Genomic DNA, 23,473 nt, shown 5'->3' with positions numbered 1-23,473 from the left:
AGACTTAACAATGGATGATATCTTCATTCAAAGTGAGATCCAAATAACATGCACAGAAATTACAGAACCATACCTTTTCTACATACAGTCTAAAAGTTATTCACTCTAATAGATGTCAATAGAATATATGATCATATCGACTCTTAACAATATCATGGCAATAAAACAGAAGGGATTTCAGAGAGAAAAAAAACTGAGCGCTTTAGTCAGAAGCTAGTCATGTGAAAAAATTAGGACACCCTATGAAATATTCAGTTCTTTCATTAGAAATGTTCACACATCGATGTCAAATTTTTTTTAATTTATCTCTGGGAAAAAAAATGATGTGATTGCAGGTAAACAACAACAATTTGGGCCAGATTCTATAAACAGCGCCTTAATCGGCGACATCTACATAAATGGATGCCGGATGTGTGTCAGTCTTAGGTGCTATTAACGATGCCTAAGTTTCTTTTACTAAGGTGTGCTAGCGTTTTTAGCGCATGCAGGAATTTACCGCGCGCTACGCTTCTAGAACTAACGCCAGCTCAATGCTAGCGTTAAGATCTAGCGCATGCGGCATTGTAGCGCGCGCTATTCCGCGTGTTAAAGCCCTAACGCGGCTTAGTAAAAGGAACCCTTAGACACCTGCAATCTAGGCCAGCATTTTACTGGCCTACATTGCAGGCATCCAAATTCTTTAGTTGATCACGCCTAACAGCACCTATGTCCCACTCCCCTCCCAACCACTGTCACTTAGACGTAAGGCACCATTAGTCATCCTTATGGATTCCGTATATGGCCACATGTTAACAGCACCTACACTGGAGATGCCTCCCGGTATTTCCTTTTTTTTAAAAGAGTTTTTAATTATTTAAAGCAATGCAGTCAATTATCATGGCAATTAAAGCCAATTAAAACAATTAATTTAGACAGAGGCAGAGGTAGGATGCCTACCACCACCTAACGTAGGGCGCAGTTTATAAAATATGGCCCTTTGCACATAATCCAAAAACAATTTTTTTCACAAGATTATTCGCCTGAAGAGTCATAGCGAGATTTTGATCAATTATAATACCCCAAATTTTCAAGGAGGTCTCTATTTTGTAATTCAGATTATTTATCATAAAAGGATGTATCCTCTGTATTATCTTTTCCTTTCTTAACTCTCAAAGTCTGGAGAATAAATTTTTTGAATATCAGACCCTTACCCCCTCTTTTACTAAGGTGCGCTAATCGGTTAGTACACCTTAGTAAAAGAGGGCCTTAATAAATACATTAAAAAAAAAAGAAAAGAAATGCCAAAACTGCACACATACATTGCTTTCCTCTTTCCTGGTGTGGAGAGAAACAGACCCTGCTGGTATTCTCATAGTCAAGTTTGTTTGGGAACTGAGAACACTTCAGGAACTCGGGCCATGAGAAGTTTACCATTTCTAGCACAGGTTCACATCCTTCTTTAGCAGCTTCACAGAAGGACCGGCAGGGAAGGAGTCCATGGCTAGACAGAAAAAGAGAAAACAGATATAAAGATTAAAAGATGCACAAAAGAGTTTCTTTTATTAAGGTTCAAAAATCATCTTTAATACCAATTTTTTTCTCACAATGAAATCTCTTTTCAATATACAGTACATTTTTCTGAAAAACTAGATCGATGTCCATGTTATTCGCAGTTTCACCATATTCACGACGGTTTTTAATAGAAAACAGTGAATCACATATGAAAAAGTTATTTGTGGTTTTTCTGTATTTGTGGGTCTGTTAATCCCCTATCACAGCGAATACAGAGGGAGAAGTGTATTAATCAAGGGAATCTGTGTCTGAAACACTTGACTTCCTTATGGTTCATAGACAAAAGTGCGCGCCGACAAAGGTGCGAAGAGACAACTGAGCGCAAAGCGGAAGCCCGCGCTGAAGAAAAACAATGTTTTAAGGGGCTCCGACAGGGGGGGGTGTTCGTGGAGAACCCCCCCACTTTACTGAATACAGATTGCACCGGCATTGTGGGGGGTTTGGGGGGGTTGTAACCCCCCACATTATACTGAAAACTTCACTTTTTCCCTAAAAAACAGGGAAAAACTGAAGTTTCCCGTATAATGAGGGGGTTACAACCCCCAACCCCCCCAATGCCGGCGCAATCTGTATTCAATAAAGTGGGGTGTTCTCCATGAACACCCCCCGTCAGAGCCCCTTAAAACACTGTTTTTCTTCGGCACAGGCTTCCGCCTTGCGCTCAGTTGTCTTGGCGCGCCTTTGTCGGCGCGCGCTTTTGTCTATGAACCATAAGGAAGTCAAGTGTTTCAGACACAGATTCCCTTGATTAATACACTTCTCCCTCTGTATTCGCTGTGATAGGGGATTAACAGACCCACAAATACAGAAAAACCACAAATAACTTTTTCATATGTGATTCACTGTTTTCTATTAAAAACCGTCGTGAATATGGTGAAACTGCGAATAACATGGTGGGAGACCTGGCCTGTTCCTGAAGGAGAGGCAAAACACGGTGAAGAAAGTGCTGGGAATCAGCAATTTTCTCTGTAAATGCTTGGAATCAGCAATTTCTCTATGCAAGCTGATGTAATATGGGGGGAGGAGCCAGCAAGCTAAAAACCGTGAATAATCGAAACCGCAATTGCTTAAACCACAAATGCGTAGGGAGAAGTGTACTCGCAGACCCAGTCAGAAGATATCAGTAATACTGCAGCCTAGCCTGATTTGAAGGAACTTTGTATTATGAGATTGAACACTCCACTTCCTGCTAGAGCAATTGTTGAACGCCTTTTTAGCTGTGCTAGTTTAATAATGACTCACAAAGTATATTGGGCAATAACTTTTTTTTACTTAAGTATTAAAATATCGATGTATCTACATAGAAGCCAGCCATAGAAGCCAGCCAGATCGGGCCGGCGTGGGAGCCCTGCTCCGCCCCCCCGATCCAGCCGGAGGACATCTTACTTTTAAAAAACGACCCAGCGCACCACTACATAGAAGCCAGCCAGATCGGGCCGGCGTGGGAGCCCTGCTCCGCCCCCCCGATCCAGCCGGAGGACATCTTACTTTTAAAAAACGACCCAGCGCCAACGGCGCGCCGCCATTCGGCATGCCGACGAAGGCGCACGACAAAGGCGCCTGCGCCTTAGTGAGCGCCTTCGTGGAGCACCTGAGAGGAGCACTTGCGGACCTTGGAACCGGGAACACCTACGCCCCAAATACCACTCCACAGGACCTCCTGCCGACCTCCAACATAAGGTAAGGAGCGTGAGCTCCCCGCTCCTCCCCCTCCTCCCAGCACGAAAAAACCAGCCACTCCCGATCCAGCCGGGACTCAAAGGGAGAACCATTCCTTCTATCTAACACTCCGAACCAGACATCAAAAATGAAGCTCTCCCTGCATACACACACTCTAGCCACCCTTTTGATAATCCTCCTCATTTCTAGTTGGAAAGCAGCAGCAAACAACCTACCCACCACAACCACATCCTCCAGTACAACCAACTTCCAACTTCCCAACAGAAGAACACTCACATCAAGAAACTCGAACCACCACGCCAGCACTCAACACTCCATCACTGTTACCTGGAGAAGAAGATCAACACTTCCGAAAACAAAATCTCATCCATCTCCCACAACACTCATATACCCGGAAACAACTCACATTCCCCAGACTGACACGACCTCCCTTACATGTGCCTATGTTAACATCAGAGCACTAGGACCCAAAACAGAAAACATAAAAAATTGGATAAAAACAGAAAAACTTGACTGCCTATTCCTCACTGAAACCTGGTTAACCTCAGACACAGACCCTAGAATAAAAGAAGTATGCCCGCCGGGATACAAAATAACAGTAACCTGCAGAGAAAAAAAAAGAGGAGGAGGACTAGCAATAATATTCAAGAACTCCCTAACTCTAAACATACTTGAAAAAACATCCACTCCGCAAATGGATTTCCTAGCGTGTCATCTCACAAAACCCAACACTAAAAAACTCACTAAACTGCTTGCTCTGCTACATATCACCAGGAAACTGGACCACAGTAAGACCTGAATTTGAAAACTTCATCTACCAAAACTCATTAACAGCAGAATATAACCTCATCCTAGGAGACCTAAACCTGCACCTAGAAGACACAACCTCCACACCAGCAAATAACTGTCTATCCTTCCTCAATGCCTTATCCTTCCAGATCCTAAACCCACAAACCACCCATGAAAAAGGTCATCAACTGGACATTGCTGCATTCATGACTCACCAACCATCCAATCCAGCAATCCAAACTCCTAACGGAACATGGTCCCCATCCCTATGGTCAGACCACTACACATACAACTTCAACATCAACTGGACCAAGACCAAACACACACCTCAATCTAAAAAAACCACATATACCACACGCAAACATATCGACTCAACCATTTTTTGGTCAAATGTAGACGAAACTATCCAAGACTGCGACCCAAAAAACTTCATCTCCCACTGGAAAAATGTGTCCACCAACATCCTTGATGAGCTGGCCCCCCTACAAACCAAAACCAGAACCAGCAGGAAATCAGACCAATGGTTTGATAATGAATTGCTCCAACTCAAAAGACAGTGTAGAAGATTAGAAAGAAAATGGAGAAAAAAGAATCAAGATCAAACAAAAATCGACTGGAAAAAAATCAACAAACAATACAAAAATCTACTAAGGGATAAGAGGAAAAGCTACTATACTAATCTCATAGGCACGGAAACCCAAGATTCCAAAAAAATATTCCAAATCCTGAAAGAATTAACAGACACCAAACCATACACAACCACCACGAACACCCCTCCACCATCACCCACCCTCTTAGCAGAACACTTCAAGAACAAAATTACAAACACCAGAGCCACTCTCATCATTAACCCATCCCATCAAAACACAATCACAATCCACCCCTCAGGAAAAGAGGCAACTGCAGCAGACAGAATTTGGACTCAATTCCCCAACATACAATGGTCAGAATTCAACAAATTCTACAAAAAATACAGTCATGCCTCCTGTGACCTCAACCAATGCCTCTCATATCTCCTTACCACCTCTAGTGTAAAATTCCGCACCATAATTCTACAATGGATTCAATTCACGCTCACAGAAGGCACATTCCCCGCTGACCTCAGCGAAATCATCATTACCCCAATCCAAAAAGACCCAAAAGCACCACAAAACCACCCATCTAACTTTAGACCTATAGCCTCAATTCCGCTATACGTCAAAATTATAGAAGGCCTAGTAGCCAAACTCCTCACCAATTACATAGATGACCACAACCTACTCCACCCCATGCAATCAGGATTCAGAACAAACTTCAGTACAGAGACACTACTAGGCTCCCTTATGGATACCGTCAGACAACACCTTAGTACAGGGAAAAAAATGCTCCTCATACAACTGGACCTAACTGCGGCATTCGACTTAGTGGATCACAACATCCTTCTACAGATCTTAGACGCAATAGGCATCTCAGATAAAGTATACTCTTGGTTTGAAGGATTCCTAAAACTCAGAACCTACAGTGTAAAATCAAACAAAGAAAAGTCAGAATCCTGGTCAAACCCCTGCGGCGTACCACAAGGATCTCCACTATCCCCTACCCTCTTCAATCTCTACACTGCTTCTCTAGGAACGCATCTGGACAATCTAGGCATAACCACCTATAGTTATGCCGATGACATCACCATCCTCATCCCATACGATCATTCTAAACCTACCATGACAGACAAACTTCACCAAACACTTGAAACAGTCACAACCTGGATGAAAAATCACAAACTTAAACTCAACCAAGACAAAACCAAATTCATCCTTCTCGAAAATGACAAGGTCCAAACCACAACCAACCTAGATATAAACGCAATCAAATATCCCATCCAAACCACCATAAAACTACTTGGCATGACCATAGACAGATGCTGCACTATGCAACCGCAAATAAATAAAACAATTCAGAAATCATTCACAATCATGAGAAATCTGAGACAAGTCCGAAAATTCTTTGAAAGAACACAATTCCAACTTATAGTACAATCCCTAATACTAGGTATATTGGACTACTGCAACATCCTCTTCCTTCCTTGCCCTGTAACGACGATTAGACAACTCCAAACAATCCAAAATACAGCTTTGAGACTCATCTATTCATTGAGAAAACATGACCACATCACTGAAGCCTTCATCAACTCACATTGGCTTCCAATCCAAGAGAGAATCCAATTCAAATTCTACTGCATATTATTTAAAACCCTACACGGAGACAGCCCATCATACTTGAACAATCGCCTCATCCAAGCACCCACTACCAGACACAGAAAAATGCACTCCCCATTCATACCCCCCCCAATCAAGGAAGTAAAAAGAACAAAACTACACGACGGCCTCCTAGCCACTCGAGCCGCAAGGCTAGACAACCAGATCTCCAACCTTCTGATGACCACCCCAGACTATAGGACGTTCAGAAAAGAAATAAAAACCATACTTTTCAAGAAATTCCTGAAGCAGCAATAACATCACAACCTCTTAGTAACTCTAAAACTGACATTTGATCTACCCATTACCGCACTAATAATAACAAAAGAACCTCCACTATGACCACCTATTAATTCTTTTACAAACCACCTCACCCTCAACAACCCGTTAAATGTTTATAAGATCTACAACTTACCTCTCTAGCTAATCATTGTAACTCTGCTTTTTTTAAAGTAACCTTTTGTAATCCGCCTTGAACCGCAAGGTAATGGCGGAATAGAAATCCCTAATGTAATGTAATGTAATGTATTAAAATATCTATGTAATCTAATCTAAGGGCTCCTTTTACGAAGGTGCGCTAGGGTTTTTAGCGCACGCACAAAATTACCGCATGCTATAACGAGCGGTAGCTGAAAATCTACCGCCTCCTACAAAGGAGGTAGATTTTCAGCTACCGCTCGTTGGTAGCGGTAGAGTATAGCGCACTCGGGAATTTAACGCACGCTATTGCGCACATTAAGGCCCTAGTGCACCTTTGTAAAAGGAGCCCTAAAACTTGGATTTGTATACCGGGTCATCACCTAAAAGGAGCTCGACTCGGTTAGCAAAGTACCGTGTTTCCCAAAAAATAAGGCAGTGTCATTAATTTTGGCTCCAAAAAATGCATTAGGGCTTACTTTTGGGGATGTCTTATTTCTTTCATGTACAACAATCATCTCTCCCTTCCTCACCTCCACCCAAATCTTCCTCTTTCCTTACTCCCCCCCTCGTGCAGCATCTTTCTTCCCCTCTCACCCATCCCTTTGTGCAGCATCTTTCTATCCCTCTCTCCCATCCCCCTGTGCAGCAGAACTCCACCGACCCTCCCACCATGAGACTGACATATTTCTGCTCCGAGGCCTCCTAAAGCAGCGGCGGGGGGGGGGGGGGGGGAGGGTTGCTGAATTGATGAGTCCTATTTTTCAGCAAATCAGGCAGCATTAGTGTCAGGGATGGAGTCAGGGAGTATCGGGGGACATTCGGGGAGCCTTCAGGGGTTGATCTTAACTAGGGCTTATTTTTGGGGTAGAGCTTATATTAGGAGCATCTTTAAAAATCTTGCTAGGGCTTATTTTTGGGATAGGTCTTATTTTGGGGGAAACAGGGTAGCTGTAACAAAGGAATCATGAAAAGTGAAAATTAAAAATCTCAGATTAAAACGTATAACCAATCTAAAAAAAAAGAACTATTAATACATGAAGATTATTTTGACAACCTAGACTGGAGATCCAAATATTGTTGGAATAGTAATGTTTTCATAGATTTGCAAAATAGTTGAAAAGGATATATTGCTCTAATAGAGAAAGGAATATTATTCAAAATTTCTGTTAATCTGAATGAAATAGACTGACTCAATTTTCCGACAAATTTTTAACCCTTAAATGAAGGAAAAGAGAGTTTATACCTGTGTAAGTTTCATGAGTCAGCCAGGCAATTAACATTCAGAGTCAAGGGAACCAAAGATGAAAATATGCCTTATAGAAGTTTAACACTACACACACACATTTAAATCATATTCTATAATAAACTGAGAGCCAATGGAGCTGAATCAATAGCAGAGATATTTGATCAAACTTTCTCTTGAGGACATGCCCAAATTTTAGCACACAATTTTGAGTGCCATATTTGAAGTTAAGAAGTGATAGGCTCCGGAGTAATTTGAGGAAATATTTTTTTTTTACAGAAAGGGTGATAGATGCGTAGAACAGTCTCCCAGAAGAGGTGGTGGAGATGGAGACTGTGTCTGAATTCAAGAGGGCCTGGGATAGGCACGTGGGATCTCTGAGAGAGAAAGAGATAATGGTTACTGCGGATGGGCAGACTAGATGGACCATTTGGCCTTTATCTGCCATCATGTTTCTATGTTTGTATATAGAATCCGGGGGAATGGCATTTATGCCTGCTCGTCTAGAAGTCCCATGAAACACTTCATTGCTTTATATATGAATAAACTCAAACATATCAAATCATGTCTTACAGTTATTCTGCACTGATTCATAAATAACTATTCTGTACAGGGATCTACAGATTGCCATTGGTGTAGCATAACACCTTGCAGCTGCAACTCTCATTAGTCACCTGTACTTCAATATGCTAATCTATATTATATTCTTATCTTCTTCAGTGTTTCATTTTAATTTTTTCAGTGCTCATTTCATATAAATTTAACTTTTTTCCTTAACTTTTTCCTATATAAGTATAAACTTAGCTTTATACTACAGGCGTCAACATTGACTGGTCCCCCCTCACCGACACGTTTTGATCACTGTTTCAAGGTCAGGGAAGACAGTCTATGGTAGGAATTCTAAGCGTCAATGCTGTCCATAATTCAACAACACCGATATGGATAGCATTGACGCTTAGAGTTCCTACCACAGACTGTCTTCCCCGACCTTGAAACATTGATGGAAACGTGTCGGTGAGGGGGGGGGGACCAGTCAATGTTGGAGCCTGCAGTATAAAGCTAAGTTTATACTTATATATGAAAAAAGTTAAATTCATATGAAATGAGCATTAAATGAGCACTGAAAAAATTAAAACAAAACACTGAAAAAGATAAAAATAGAATATAGATTAGCATATGAAGTACAGGCGACTAATGAGGATTACAGCTGCAAGGTGTTAAGCTACACCAGCGCCAACCTGAAGATCCCTGTACAGAATAGTGATTTATGAATCAGCGCAGAATAACTGCAAGACATGATTTGATATGTTTGTGCTCTTCTAGAAAGCGCTTGGCTGCTGTGCTGCCTCTCACACACATGTACATTTGCACACAAAAGTGCTGGTATTATTCTCTAAATTTATATGCATAAGCGGCATGTAAATGTGAGCACTCAGTTTTAGGGTTGCCTTGTCAAATGTTTGCAAAGCCCTACTGAAATAAATGCACTTGATGCAAACATTGCTTTACATGTAAGAAACGTGGCCCTGCATTCTCGTTACTTCTCTCCTCATACTTTTTCACTGGAAGAATCTACCACCACATATTCAAGAAGTTACCTCCTTGCAGACTTCTGATTCAGACTCAAAGCATGTCTCTTCAAAACAGCCTAAACAAATGCTTCATCCCTCTGTTTTGGGTCAGCTCATTCATCCTCTGACTCTAGCATCCTAAATTCATGTCACTGTTGATTTATTTTGACGCATCCCTGGTACACTGCCATGTAAATGTTCAAAATAAACAAAATGGAAACTTCCAGTCTCAGAATATAAGGTACCATCTGCTTCGTCAGGCAAAAATGCCCACCTGGCATAAGAATTAATTTCAGATACAAGCAGGTCCTGCCCATATCATAGAAACATAGAAGATGACGGCAGATAAGGGCCATAGCCCATCAGGTCTGCCCACTCTACTGACTCACCCCCAAGTCTACTATCCTAGGGATCCCACTCCTGGTGGCAGGTTCCATTGGCTTAACCCTCTAAGGCAGGGGTGCCCAATACGTCGATCGCGATCGACTGGTAGCTCAGGAAGGCAACATGAGTCGATCGCGGAGCCCATCCCGGGCTCCGTGATAGACTCGTGTTGCCGTCTTGATCTACCGGGCCGATCAGCCTTCCTCTGTGTTCTCCCTAGGGCCTTTTAGCTGGGCGGTCCGCCCAGCTGTCATCTGCTGCCGCCGCCGCCGCTGAACATTAAAAAAAAAACCCGGCTTGGAGATTTCAGCCCGTAGCGAACTTATGCTCCGGGCTCTAATGTGTGCATGCCGGCTTCTCTTCTCTTCCCTCCGAAACCGGAAGTTATGTCCGGGGGGGGGGGGGGGAGAAGGGAAGCCGGCATACACATGTTGAGAGCCCTGAAGCAAGCGTTCGCTACTGGCTAAGGCGGGAGACAGGTTAGTGAAGCATTTCCTTTTCTTGCTGCCGGGTCCTGCCTACTTTCTGTTTCCGCGAAGGCAGGACCCGGCAGCATTTCCCCCAATAGGTCGATCGCGATGCTGGTCGGCCGAAGCAGGGAGAGCTTGGGGCGGCGGCGGCTTTCGGGCCTGTTATTGGTGGCGGTTTGGGTCCTGGTCCCCGATGGCAGTTTGGGTCCTGGTCCCTGATGGCAGTGGCAGTGGCTTGGGGGAGGGCAGGGAGAAAGAAAGAAAAAGGGAAGAGAAACAGAAAAAAAAGAAAGGGAGGCAGAGAGAAAGAAAGGGCAGGGAGAGAGGAAGGAAAAGCTGGGGGAGAGAATGAGGTCTGGAGGAGAGGAAGCATACAGGCTAAAAGAAGGGAAGAAAGATTGGATGCACAGTCAGAAGAAGAAAGTGCAACCAGAGACTCATGAAATCACCAGACAAGGTAGGAAAAATGATTTTATTTTAAATTTAGTGATCAAAATGTGTCTGAATTTATATCTGCTGTCTATATTTTACACTAAGGTCCCCTTTTACTAAACCGCAATAGAGGTTTTTAGCGCAGGGAGCCTATGAGCGTCGAGAGCAGCGCTGGGCATTCAGTGCAGTTCCCTGCGCTAAAATGCTATCGTGGTTTAGTAAAAAGGAAGTGGGGTATATTTGTCTATTTCTGTATGGTTGTTACTGAGGTGATAGTGCATAGAGTCATCTGCTTTGACCTCTTTGAAAAACCCTGGAATAGGAATGATAATTAACATTTTCTATGCTTACAGTGTGCTTTGTGTTTTTTAAAAATTTTATTGTTGGTAGATCATTTTGACTTGGTCATTTTAAAAGTAGCTCGCAAGCCCAAAAAGTGTGGGCACCCCTGCTCTAAGGGATCCCACATGGGCATCCCATTTGCTCTTAAATTCTTGCACGCTGTTTGCCTCGATCACCTGCACCGGGAGCTCATTCCAAGGATCAACCACTCTCTCGGTGAAGAAATATTTCCTGGTGTCGCCATGAAATTTCCCGCCCCTGAGTTTGAACGGATGCCTTCTTGTGGCTGAGGGTCCTTTGAGAAAGAGAATCTCTTCTTCCATCTCGATACGGCCGGTAATATACTTAAACATCTCGATCATGTCTCCTCTCTCCCTACGTTCCTCGAGTGAGTACAGCCGCAAATTTTTCAGCCTTTCCTCATACGATAGATCCTTGAGCCCCGAGACCATCCTGGTGGCCATCCGTTGCACCGACTCTACTCTCAGCATATCTTTTCGGTAGTGTGGCCTCCAGAATTGCACACAGTATTCCAAATGAGGCCTCACCATGGTTCTGTATAATGGCATTATGACTTCAGGCTTCCGGCTGACGAAACTCCTGTGGATGCAACCTAACAACTGTCTTGCCTTAGATGAAGCCTTCTCCACATGATCAGCAGTTTTCATGTCTGCACTGATGATCACTCCCAAGTCTCATTCTGTTGAAGTTCTAGCTAAGGTCTCACCATTCAAGGTATAAGTTCTGCACGGATTTCTGCTGCCGAGGTGCATGATCTTGCATTTCTTAGCGTTGAAGCCCAGCTGCCAGGTCGAGGACCAAAGCTCCAACAAATGTAGGTCCTGTGTCATATTATCGGGTGAATTGCCGTCTCTCACTATATTGCATAGTTTGGCGTCGTCAGCGAATAACGTTATCTTGAAACAGAGAGCATTCCTTTTGTGCCAAGGATAGAGTAGTGACTGATGTCTGCAGGTCCCTTACATTCTAAAGTGGAAGTATCTGTAACCTGTGACTAAAAGAATCTTTTGAAGGTAAACCATATTAGTACCTATACAGGCCCAAAACTGATGGTCTAATCAAGTAAGCAGCCCTGTCTATAAAAAAAAATAAATTCCAATGTACTTTACGCAGGAGAGCTGCACTGAATTCTGAATGATGACTCTAATCATTCGTATTCCAGTGTCATTTCTGAGGTTGGTGCCCTTATACTGCACATTTTCCAAGATAGCAGCTCAAATGACATACATACAAAATCTGACAAGATGCTGACTGAGCGTACTGAATTCCTAAGCCTATCTCTGAATCACCTAGCAATCACGGAAGGGCCAATGCTGCTAGAAGAAAAAAAAGGGCAAAATATGTGAAAATTGTTCAGCTCTACTTATAGGATTTGAATAAAAAGAAAGTATAGTAAAACCCTGGATTGCGAGTAACTTGATGTGCAAGTGTTTTGCAAGATGAGCAAAACATTTTATTAGATTTTAACTCGATAAATGAGCTTTGTCTTGCTGTACAAGCACGTATATGTGCGTCACGTCAAGTACACCCAATATACGCGTCATATAAGTTTCACGCTCAATTATACTCGCAGTTCAAGCACGCACAACATACACAGTACAACTATGCACTTCTTACGCGCTGCACAAGTACGCACATCGTAAGCGCTGTACAACTAGCCACATCATAACTGCAGGAGTGACTTAAGCACCGCGAGTGCGTATATCTTACGCCCAGTACTGTACTTTGTATTAAAGTTTTGGGGTTGTGGAACGAATCGTCTGAGTTTCCATTATTTCCTATGGGGAAATTCGCCTTGATATTCGATTGCTTTGGATTACAAGCATGCTTCCGGAACAAATTATGCTCTCAAACCAAGGTTTTACTGTACTAGTAAGTGCCTCCTGAGAATGTACCGGGATCTCAAATGGTTGGTCTTTGGCTATTTGAAAAGTGCTCTTAAGCAACTTTAGTTTATTAACAATGTTAGCAGCCAGTCTTATTGCTCCCATTACAATAAAAAACATACCTCTACAAATAGTTAATAATATAAAAATCTTAGGGGTGACTTTTGATACAAAATTGAACTTTCATGATCATATTGGTACTATAGTTAAATCTACATTCTACAGATTACGTAGGATACGATCTATTGCAAAAATTCTATGCCCTAAATCAATAAACATTCTCATTCACTCTTTAGTGATTTCTAAATTGGACTACTGTAATGCTCTCTTTAAGGGGATACCACTAAACGAAATTAAACGTCTTCAAATTATCCAGAATGTATCCATTAAACTCATCACTAAGTCTAGAAAATATGACCATGTTACGCCCCTTTTGATAGATGCACACTGGCTTCCAGTTATCCATCGGATAACATATAAACTCTGTTTGCTTGTTTTTAAGTCTCTTCTCTACAAGACTCCTGCATTCATATTTAAACAATTAATACCATATCATCCAAGCAGAACTTTGAGATCTAATGAGCAAAATTTGTTGACCATTCCATCACTTAAGGTTATTAATACTAGACGTCAGTTTATTTTTTCGGTAACTGCTCCTCAAACTTGGAACGCTCTCCCAATTTATTTACGGAATGAGCAGGACCTGGGAAAATTTAAAAGTAATCTATAAACATTTCTTTTTAAAGATGCTTTTAATATTTAATTTAACAGTTTTCAAACCAGCGATTTTATTTTATTGTATTATGCTCTGTGGTTATTTATTTCCCTACTGTATTTTTCCTTTGTTTTGCTTTTCTTTATTAATTGTATTTCAAACCCCTATCTTACCTTATGTAATGAGTATAATGTATTAGTTAGCTACCCAATGTTATTATTTAAAGTTTGTACTGTTTTGTCTCTAATTGACTATATTTTAATATGTTCATCGCTTAGAATTTGATTAAGCGATCAATCAAGAAAAATATTAAACTTGAAACTTGAAGAATGTTGGGTCCCTGCCCTGTAGTCAGACACCTTTCATTTGTTGGCTTCTGCTGTATTCTTTCATCATGTTGATAATAAGTGGCTATATTCATACACTGACCACATTACTCAATTGAGATAAGCACTCTCACAGCACTTATAAGAGCTGTATTTAAAGTGTGGACTTTTATATTCCATGGGGGGGGGGGGGGGGGGTGAATTGATACAAGTACCGCAGTATTGTCTTTGAGAATAAGCAAAAAAGATAAGTGAAAATGTTTTTTGAATATTTTGACTAATTTGAATGACTGGTTTTTGTAATTCGTGCTGTGGAATCTGTATGGACTGGGCATAGTTATTATCGTCAATGTTGATGAATCAAGCAATTCTACAAGTATGCCCGTATGTTATTATTGACTGTGGAGTTTTTTTTCCCCCCTGATAAAAGTGTGAGTTTGGCCTGTATTTTAAATTAGACCACGCTCTTCTTTAAACCGAGGCTTTTTTTCTCCACACTTTTGCTTAGATCACCTTGACATTGTGATTTTGTTTGCAAAATAGCCCAATATCCTCCTCTTTTATGAACCCAGCAGCAGCTCTCATATGAGCGTCGGAGCAGTTACTGCTGCTGCTGGCATGCTATAGGTTCGTAAAAGAGAGGGTATATTAAATAACTAAACAATCCACAGGATTCATCCTCTCATTTTTATATAATGCTTGTTTTTGCTAATGAATTTTGTAAAAACATCTAGAATACTAAATAGGAATGTGCACAGGCTATATGTTTTGGCTTGTTGGGGATCTGTTTTCATGATTTTCTGACTCTTTTCAGATCATACTTTCATTTTAATAAGAAATTTTTACACACCTGAAAATTTTTTTCATGCATGCTAAATCAACAAAATGCATGTTCATTTTTAGATTAATGTACATTAAATTGATTTAGTATGCATTAAATGAGTGGAGAACTATATAAAGTTTTTCCCAGTGTGATCAGGCAGTCAGAAGTTTGGGTCATCTGCCTTCCCTTGCTTACCAGATTATCCTTATTTGATTTTTTTTTCTTTTTCAATTTTTTTGTATATTCTCTGGGGTTGGCAGACCAATATTCTATCCCCATGAGATCTGAGTTAGATTCCTAATGAAAAACAGGAAGGGTGATGTGGGGTATGTTTTTATAAATTTGATCCCGCCAGCACAGAGGAGCTGAGCATGTCACCAGTAAGCAGCTGAGTGATGGGGAGAATTGCTGATTGTGCCAAGGGCTTATAATATACATCCTGAGGTGAATTCCATGAGCCTGTAAAGGTAAAGCCTTGTCTTGGGAAACAGGACACAAACCAGTGGCATAGCCAGACAGCCAATTTTGAGTGGGCATGAGCTCAAAATGGGTGGGTATCTCTCTTCCCTCTACCCAGCCTGTGCAGCAGCCTCTCTCTTTCCCTCCCTTCCCATCCTCCCAGCCCATGCAGCATTTCAGTTTCTTTTCAGGTCACCAGCAGAGGTTTCTACATGCTGCGAACAGCTGATCCAGATGCCTTCCCTCTAATGCAAAATGCAAACGTGTCAGAGGGAAGGCTTCCGGGTCACTGCCAGCAGCGTGTAGGAACCACTGCCAGTGGCCTGTGGCTGCTGGGTGGACAGGCCAGAGCCCAAACTGGGCGGGTCAGACCAGTGGTGCAGCGAGGCTAGGAGGCACCCGGGGCGGTGGCATCCCCCTGCGCCCTCCTATCTGTCCCCACCCCGCTCCTTCCGTGTCCCCTCTCTTTCTCCACCTCCTATACCACACTTGCGCCCTCCCTTCTGCCTCCCTGTACCTCTTAATGTATACTGAGAAGTCTTATTCAGTCATATAGAACATAAGAATTGCCATATTGGCTCAGGTAAAAGGTCCTTCTAACCCAGTATCCTGCTTCCAACAGTGGCCAATCCAGGTCACAGATACCTAGCAAAAATCCCAAAGCAAGATTCCATACTACTGATTCCAGGTCTATCTTAATAGCAGTTTAAGGACTTTTTCTCCAGAAACTTGTTCAAACCTTTTTTAAACTCCAATATGCTATGTTCAGTTTTACCACATTCTCTGGCAACAAGTTCCAGAGCTTAACTATTTGTGGAGTGAAAAAAATATTTTCTCCTCTTGGTTTTAAAAGTATTACCATATAACTTCATAAAGCATCCCCTAGTCTTTGTACTTTTTGAAAGGGTAAACAATTGAGTCATGTTACTATTATACTCCATTCTGGATTTTGTAGATCTCTATCATATCCAAGTTTTAAGTTTATTAAAAATTTTGATAAAACGCCTATCACAAATTCTAAGCGTTGTACATAAAAAGGGATGTAATCTCTTTTCCAATCTGAAGAGCCCTAACCTCCAAAGCTTTTCCTCATATGGGAGGATTTACATCCCCTTAATCATTTTTGGCCACCCTTCCTTGAACCTTTTCTAACTCCGCAATATCTTTTTTGAGATATAACAACCAGATCTGCACACAATACTCAAGATGTGGTCTCACCATGAAGTGATATTGAGGCATTACAATATTCATTGTCTTATTTTCTATTCCTTTCCCACTAATTCTTTTTTTTTGGGCCACTGCTACACCAATCAGAAGACTTCAATGTGTTATCCATAGTGATGTCTTGGTCTTTTTCTTGTGTGGTGACTCCTAATGTGGAACCTAGCATCAAGTAGCTATGATTGGGTTATTCTTATTTATTTATTTAGTCGATTTTCTAGCCTGTCCTCCCAGAAGAGCCCAGAACAGGTTACAATTTTACATACACGGTGTGTGTGTGTGGGGGGGGGAAGGGGAGAATAATTACACAACTATGGGGATCCAGGAAGCGACCACGAACTGCGTGCAGAAGGAGGAGGACCCAGGACGGTGGACAGAGGTCTCTGTGCAGACCGAGACCATCCCCCAGCGCTACACTACAGTCTCTACACAGACAGAGGAGGCCGCGCAGCTGGATGGAGATCTCATGCAGGAACTAAGGAGCCTCAGGGAGGAGGTGATACGCCTGAGAAGCATCTGAGAGGACGAGGCCTACATCGACGGAGTCGTCCAGGAGCTGTCCCAAATCACTGAGCAGGCCCATGACAAGTCCATCCTCGAGACGCCCAAATCATCAGCTTTGAAACCAACAATTGGGATACAGGAAATGGCTAGCGGCACTGACTCCTGGCAGCTGGTGACCTCTTCCACAGGCAAACATAGGAGACCCGCCCCCCCCCCCCCCTTTTTCAATCTCTTCATCTTCTCCTTCTTCTTACAAACAGGGCAGCTATACATCAACCCCTCAACTCACCCAGTGGAACAGATTCCAGATTCTTCAGGAAGGAACTGCCAATGAGGAACAGGAGCAGGAACAGGAGCAGGCCCAACACACAGCTCCATCTCCAGGGACAACTGCCCGGCTCCCCCCAAAGAAGCGCAGAGTAATAGTCATCGGGGATTCCATGCTGAGGGGCACCGAGGGACCAATTTGCAGACCGGATATGCAATCTAGGGAGGTCTGCTGTCTGCCTGGAGCCAGGATACGAGATGTCACCGCCAGTCTGGATAGACTACTCACGCCCCGAGACCACTTTCCTATGCTTCTTGTCCACATAGGAACCAACGACACTGCCAGGAACACACCGGAAACCATCACCAGAGACTTTGGAGCACTGGGTGAGAGGCTGAAGCGGACAGGAGCGCAGGTGGTTTTCTCATCGATCCTCCCAGTTAGAGGCAAGGGAAGAGCCAGAGATGAACGTATCCTGAAGACGAACGAGTGGCTACAGGGATGGTGCCGGGATATGAACTTCGGATTCCTAAACCATGGGGAAGCGCTACAAGGACTTCAAGGACCAGACGGACTCCATCTGACCAGTAGGGGTAAGAACGTCTTCGGACACCGACTAGCCCGCCTGCTTCACAGGGCTTTAAACTAGGTAAGTCGGGGGAGGGTACCCATTCACATATTAGTGCAGAAAGGAATTATCCTGATGAGGTGAGTCGAAACTCCGCTTCCATGTCCAAGGTAAGTACCCACATTGCAAACAGTTCTTTAGGAGTCACACCGACTCGGGTAGGATACGCCTCACAGGGACTTAGCAAACACAAGATATGGAGGGCTATGTATGTCAATGCACACAGTTTAGGTAACAAAATTCTAGAATTGGAGGCTGAAATAAGGAATGTCAACCTAGATGTGGTGGCAATATCTGACTTGGTTCACGGACTCACATGGGTGGGATATGGCTATACCGGGCTACAATCTACTTCGTCAGGACAGAGAGGGCAGGTTAGGAGGGGGGGGTAGCTCTATACATTAAAGAGGACATCAAAACCACCAGGATCACAGATGTCAAGTACACCGGGGAGTCCCTCTGGGTAAACCTGGCAAGAGGCAGAGAAAAATGCCTGTATCTAGGTGTGGTATACAGACCCCCAAGACAACTGGAAGACATGGATGCAGAATTAATTGAAGACATAGAGAATATCACTCTACGAGGAGAAGCTGTACTGCTAGGGGACTTCAATATGCCTGATGCAGACTGGAACTCATTTTCAGTGACAACCAGCGGTAGCAGGAGGCTCTTAACCTCCATAAAGGGAGCACGTCTCAAACAAATGGTAACGGAGCCCACTAGGGCCCAGGCGATCCTCGACCTGGTACTCACCAACGGGGAAAGCGTCTCAGAGGTCTCAGTAGGAGATACGCTAGCCTCCAGCGACCACAACATAGTATGGTTTAACCTTAGGAAAGGCTTCCCTAGATCAAACACGAAAACAAAGGTACTCAATTTCCGGGGCACAGACTTCGCACGCATGGGAGATTTCGTCCATCGGACGCTGCAGGACCAAGTGGAGGCCGATGATGTAGAAGCTAAGTGGTTAACACTGAAATCAACCATACATGAAGCAACTAGCCGCTTCATAAAATCAGTAAATAAACGACAAAGAAACAATAAACCCCAATGGTTCACCGCGGAGATCTCGCACCTCATTAAGGAGAAGAATAAAGCATTTCTCTCCTACAAGCGCATGGAGAAAAGGGAGGCTAAGGTAGCATATAGGACCAGGTCTACAGTGGTCAAAATGGCAGTTAGGGAGGCAAAACATCGAATGGAAGAAATTCTGGCAAAAAACATTAAAAAGGGGGACAAATCCTTTTTCAGGTATATTAGTGACAGAAAAAGGAACACAGGCGGGATAGTACGCCTTAGAAGACCGGACGGAAGTTACGTGGAAGCAGATTCCGATAAAGCCAAACTACTGAATGAATACTTCTGCTCAGTCTTCACCTGTGAGGCACCGGGACACAGTCCGCAGTTGAAGGCAACACAAAGCACAGAAGACCCGTTTCAGAATTTTGAGTTCACACCAGGTGAAGTTTACAGTGAACTGGCAAGACTCAAGGTGAACAAAGCCATGGGACCAGACAATTTGCACCCAAGAGTGCTCAGAGAATTGAGCGATGTCCTGGCGAAACCGTTGGCTGAGCTATTCAATCTCTCCCTAAGTAAGGGGAAAGTTCCCCTGGACTGGAAATTAGCTAATGTCGTTCCTCTGCATAAAAAGGGTTGCAGGGCAGAGGCTGCGAATTATAGACCGGTGAGTCTCACATCAATAGTGTACAAACTCATGGAAACACTAATTAAAAGCAAATTGGACACGATCTTGAATGAAGGGAATCTTCAGGATCCCAGTCAGCATGGATTCACCAAGGGTAGGTCTTGCCAATCCAATCTCATCAGCTTCTTTGACTGGGTAACAAGAAAGTTGGACTTGGGAGAGTCTTTGGACGTCGTGTACCTGGACTTCAGTAAAGCTTTTGACAGTGTCCCACACCGCAGGCTGCTAAGCAAGATGGAATCGATGGGGTTAGGAGAGACACTAACTGCATGGGTCAATGATTGGCTGAGTGGCAGACTTCAGAGGGTGGTGGTTAATGGTACCCTCTCTAAAACATCGGAGGTGACCAGTGGAGTGCCGCAGGGCTCGGTCCTGGGTCCACTCCTTTTCAACATATTCATAGGGGATCTGACTCAAGGGCTTCAAGGTAAAATAACACTATTCACCGATGACGCCAAACTATGTAATATAGTAAGTGAATGCAGTTTACAGAATTATATGGCGCAGGACCTGCTTACATTGGAAAGTTGGTCCTCAACCTGGCAGCTAGGCTTCAATGCTAAGAAATGTAAGGTCATGCACCTCGGAAGCGGAAATCCATGCAGGACGTACTTCTTGAACGGAGAAACTTTAACTAGGACTTCAGCAGAACGAGATTTAGGAGTAATCATCAGTGCAGACATGAAAACTGCCAATCAAGTGGAGAAGGCTTCATCTAAGTCAAGGCAGATATTGGGTTGTATCAATAGAAGTTTTGTCAGCCGAAAGCCTGAAGTCATAATGCCGTTGTACAGGGCCATGGTGAGACCTCATCTGGAGTACTGTGTGCAATTCTGGAGGCCACATTACAGTAAAGATGTGCGCAGAATTGAATCGGTTCAGCGGATGGCCACCAGGATGATCTCGGGGCTCAAGGGTCTCTCGTACGAAGAGAGACTGAACAAATTGCAGCTCTACACTCTCGAGGAACGTAGGGAGAGGGGAGACATGATCAAAACATTTAAGTACCTCACGGGACGTGTTGAAGTGGAAGATGATATTTTCTTTCTCAAGGGACCCTCGGCCACAAGAGGGCACCCGCTCAAACTCAGGGGCGGAAAATTTCATGGCGACACCAGAAAGTATTTCTTCACAGAGAGAGTGGTTGATCATTGGAACAAGCTTCCAGTGCAGGTGATTGAGGCAGACAGCGTGCCAGACTTTAAGAATAAATGGGATACCCATGTGGGATCCCTACGAGGGTCAAGATAAGGAAATTGGGTCATTAGGGCATAGACAGGGGGTGGGTAAGCAGAGTGGGCAGACTTGATGGGCTGTAGCCCTTTTCTGCCATCATCATCTTCTATGTTTCTATGTAACTGCTGGTAATGATAATTGAATAATTTCCATTTTGAGGGGAACAAGTAAGTAATTCCCATACACCCTTTTTGGACTTCCAGATCAAGCACAGCAGAGGCCAAGATCCAAAACCTTGAGAATTTACTATTACAGTTAAAACTTTTATATTTCGCTATTACCAACAAGTAGTTCATAGCAGATTACATACAAAGAAATAGATCAATTAAACTAAGACATACATAAGTAACAAGACATTATCCCATTATTAAGATTAAATTTCTGAAACAAAGCGCTTTTTAAAAAATGGTAAGAGTTGCTATAGATTGTAGTTGACACTTCCCAAGTATTTTTCCCCCTGTTTTATATCTCTTCCCAATCTGATTTGCTCAGTGACTGCGGTCCTCAGTCCTTCTTCCAGAACCCTGCAGTCATGAGCTCTAAATATGACCACTATTGATCACCATTATACAATGACTGGGGTATCCTCTTCCTAGGGGAAGTGAAGCCTTTGTAGTATATCCAGCTTGGAACAGAAAGCTTGGCCTGGGAATTTAACTCAGGTCTTCTAAGCAACTGAAGGGAAATTTTCAGATTAGCAATGGTGCTGAAGCAGGCCCAGCCATGTTCATATACTTCTTCTTATTCATGGCTTTGATCAGCATAAATTCTGACACCCCCCCTCCCCTCCCCCCACTACTGTAATACTAAAGTTATCTTCTAGGCCAAGCACCATTGTTAAGTGTTAGCTCTTACAGCAAGTTTGGCAGTCTTTCAAGGGTCAGCTTTGATGAGTAGGTTTTGAAAACAAAGGTTCAATGCTGTTTTGTTCTGAATAGATATTCAGGAGTCTGCCATAACTGGTTCTAATCATAGACTGATTTTGGTTCTCAAATACCTGTCATCACCATCACTGATGCACTCGGGAAGAGCCAGGCTACAGCCAAACAGCATGATGTGTTGATAACAGCTGAGGCGGTTGAGATAATTGAAGAACTTGAGAAACCTGTCTATTTCGATGCTTTTGACAATGGAAGGAACAGGCGTCCGTGTGGTGTGGTTATACGGCAGCATGTGGCATTGGCTGTAGGTGATATTGATGCATGCACCTGTGAAATTAAAACAATCACGTTTAAGATACATGAATGAATCACAGCATCATGCAGTGCCAGTCAAAATACCTTCTAAAATGAGTTAGGAACAAATCAAATGTACTGTAGAGATGATAAAACAGGTCTTGACCATAGCTTTATAGGTAAGGCTTCTTGGGGCAATATACAAAGGCCATGATTCTGTATAAGATGTCCAGTCTCAGCAGCCACCTACGTGGCTTTTGAGAATCACAACTGTCTGAATGTATAGATGCCTAACCCCATCTAATCCTGCCTAACCACCCCAATTCTCTAACGAGCATCTATGTCACAGGTGCTGTCTAGAGAATCGCATTGCCGCTGAGCAGATCACGGTAAGGGAATGTCCCTGCCATGAACAGCTCAGCGACAACTGCTGCGGTAAGGAACCCCTGAATCCCCTCCATGAAGTTGGGCAGCATGAGGATGCCCACTCCCTCCTGCCTCCCTCCCCTTTCCCAGAGCATCCACTGGCAGGAGGACTGCACAATCCCTCCTGCTGGAACCCCCTCGAAACACCCCCCACACCCAACCATGATAGGCAGGAGGGATACCTACTCCCTCCTGCCAGAACACCCTCCCATCCCGAACCGCAATAGACAGGAGGGATGCTCACTCCCTCCTGCCAGAACACCTCCCCAAAACACCCCTCCCACCCAACCACAATAGGCAGGAGGGATGCCTACTCCATCCTGCCAGAACACCCCCCACCCACCCAGCAACCATCCCTCTACCTGCCGACACCCCATCCACCTAGTGATTCCTGTAAAGGGGAGACCACCACCACCCCAACTCCCCCCACTGTACCTTGTAAATAGAAGGTCTGGCCAGAGGGAGGTATATATCCTCCGGCCGGCAGGCCCGCCACTAGAAAATGGCGGGTCTTTCCCTGCCTGGTGCATTCTGGGATGCACCAGGGAGGAGCCTAAGGCCCTGATTGGCTCAGATGCCTAAGGCCTTTCCCATAGGACTCCTTCAAGTGCATTTTGGGATGAACTGGGAGAGACCTAAGACTCTGATTGGCTAGATATCTAAAGCCCTTCCATGCGTCCCGATTGGCTGGTTAGGCAGTGAAAGCGGTAGGAAAAAAACAGGAATATGAGAGAAAATTAGGGAGAAATTGTCCAGAGAGACTGGAGACATGAAAGCCAAGTAGTTTCCTGCGCCAGCAACAAACCTACATTAACTGCTCTGAAAGGTATGTTTTAAGAGCTGCTCTATAATGCATGTGACAGAGCTCTGCTCTTAGAGAGAAAGGAAGTTTATTCCAGAGGGAAGGCACTGCAAAATAAAATGCTCTTTGCCTTGTTGATTTTAGCCTGGCCCTTGATACAAG

The 23,473-nt window shown here is 43.5% G+C and overlaps 1 protein-coding gene across 1 annotated transcript in view; it reads right to left on the bottom strand.

Annotated features, from left to right (window-relative positions):
• CORIN (corin, serine peptidase) overlaps positions 1-23,473 on the bottom strand; it is a 280,593-nt gene that overhangs the window by 143,417 nt on the left and 113,703 nt on the right. Inside the window, exons 4-5 of the mRNA XM_033946076.1 lie at positions 21,906-22,116; positions 1,299-1,480 (exon numbers count right to left, since the gene is read on the bottom strand). Coding sequence (XP_033801967.1) covers positions 1,299-1,480; positions 21,906-22,116 — 393 coding nt within the window. The remainder of the gene's footprint in view (positions 1-1,298; positions 1,481-21,905; positions 22,117-23,473) is intronic.

This window comes from Geotrypetes seraphini, chromosome 1 (genome assembly GCF_902459505.1).
Source record: "Geotrypetes seraphini chromosome 1, aGeoSer1.1, whole genome shotgun sequence".
Taxonomy (NCBI): Eukaryota; Metazoa; Chordata; class Amphibia; order Gymnophiona; family Dermophiidae; genus Geotrypetes; species Geotrypetes seraphini.
This window is presented reverse-complemented; position numbering and strand designations above follow the sequence as displayed.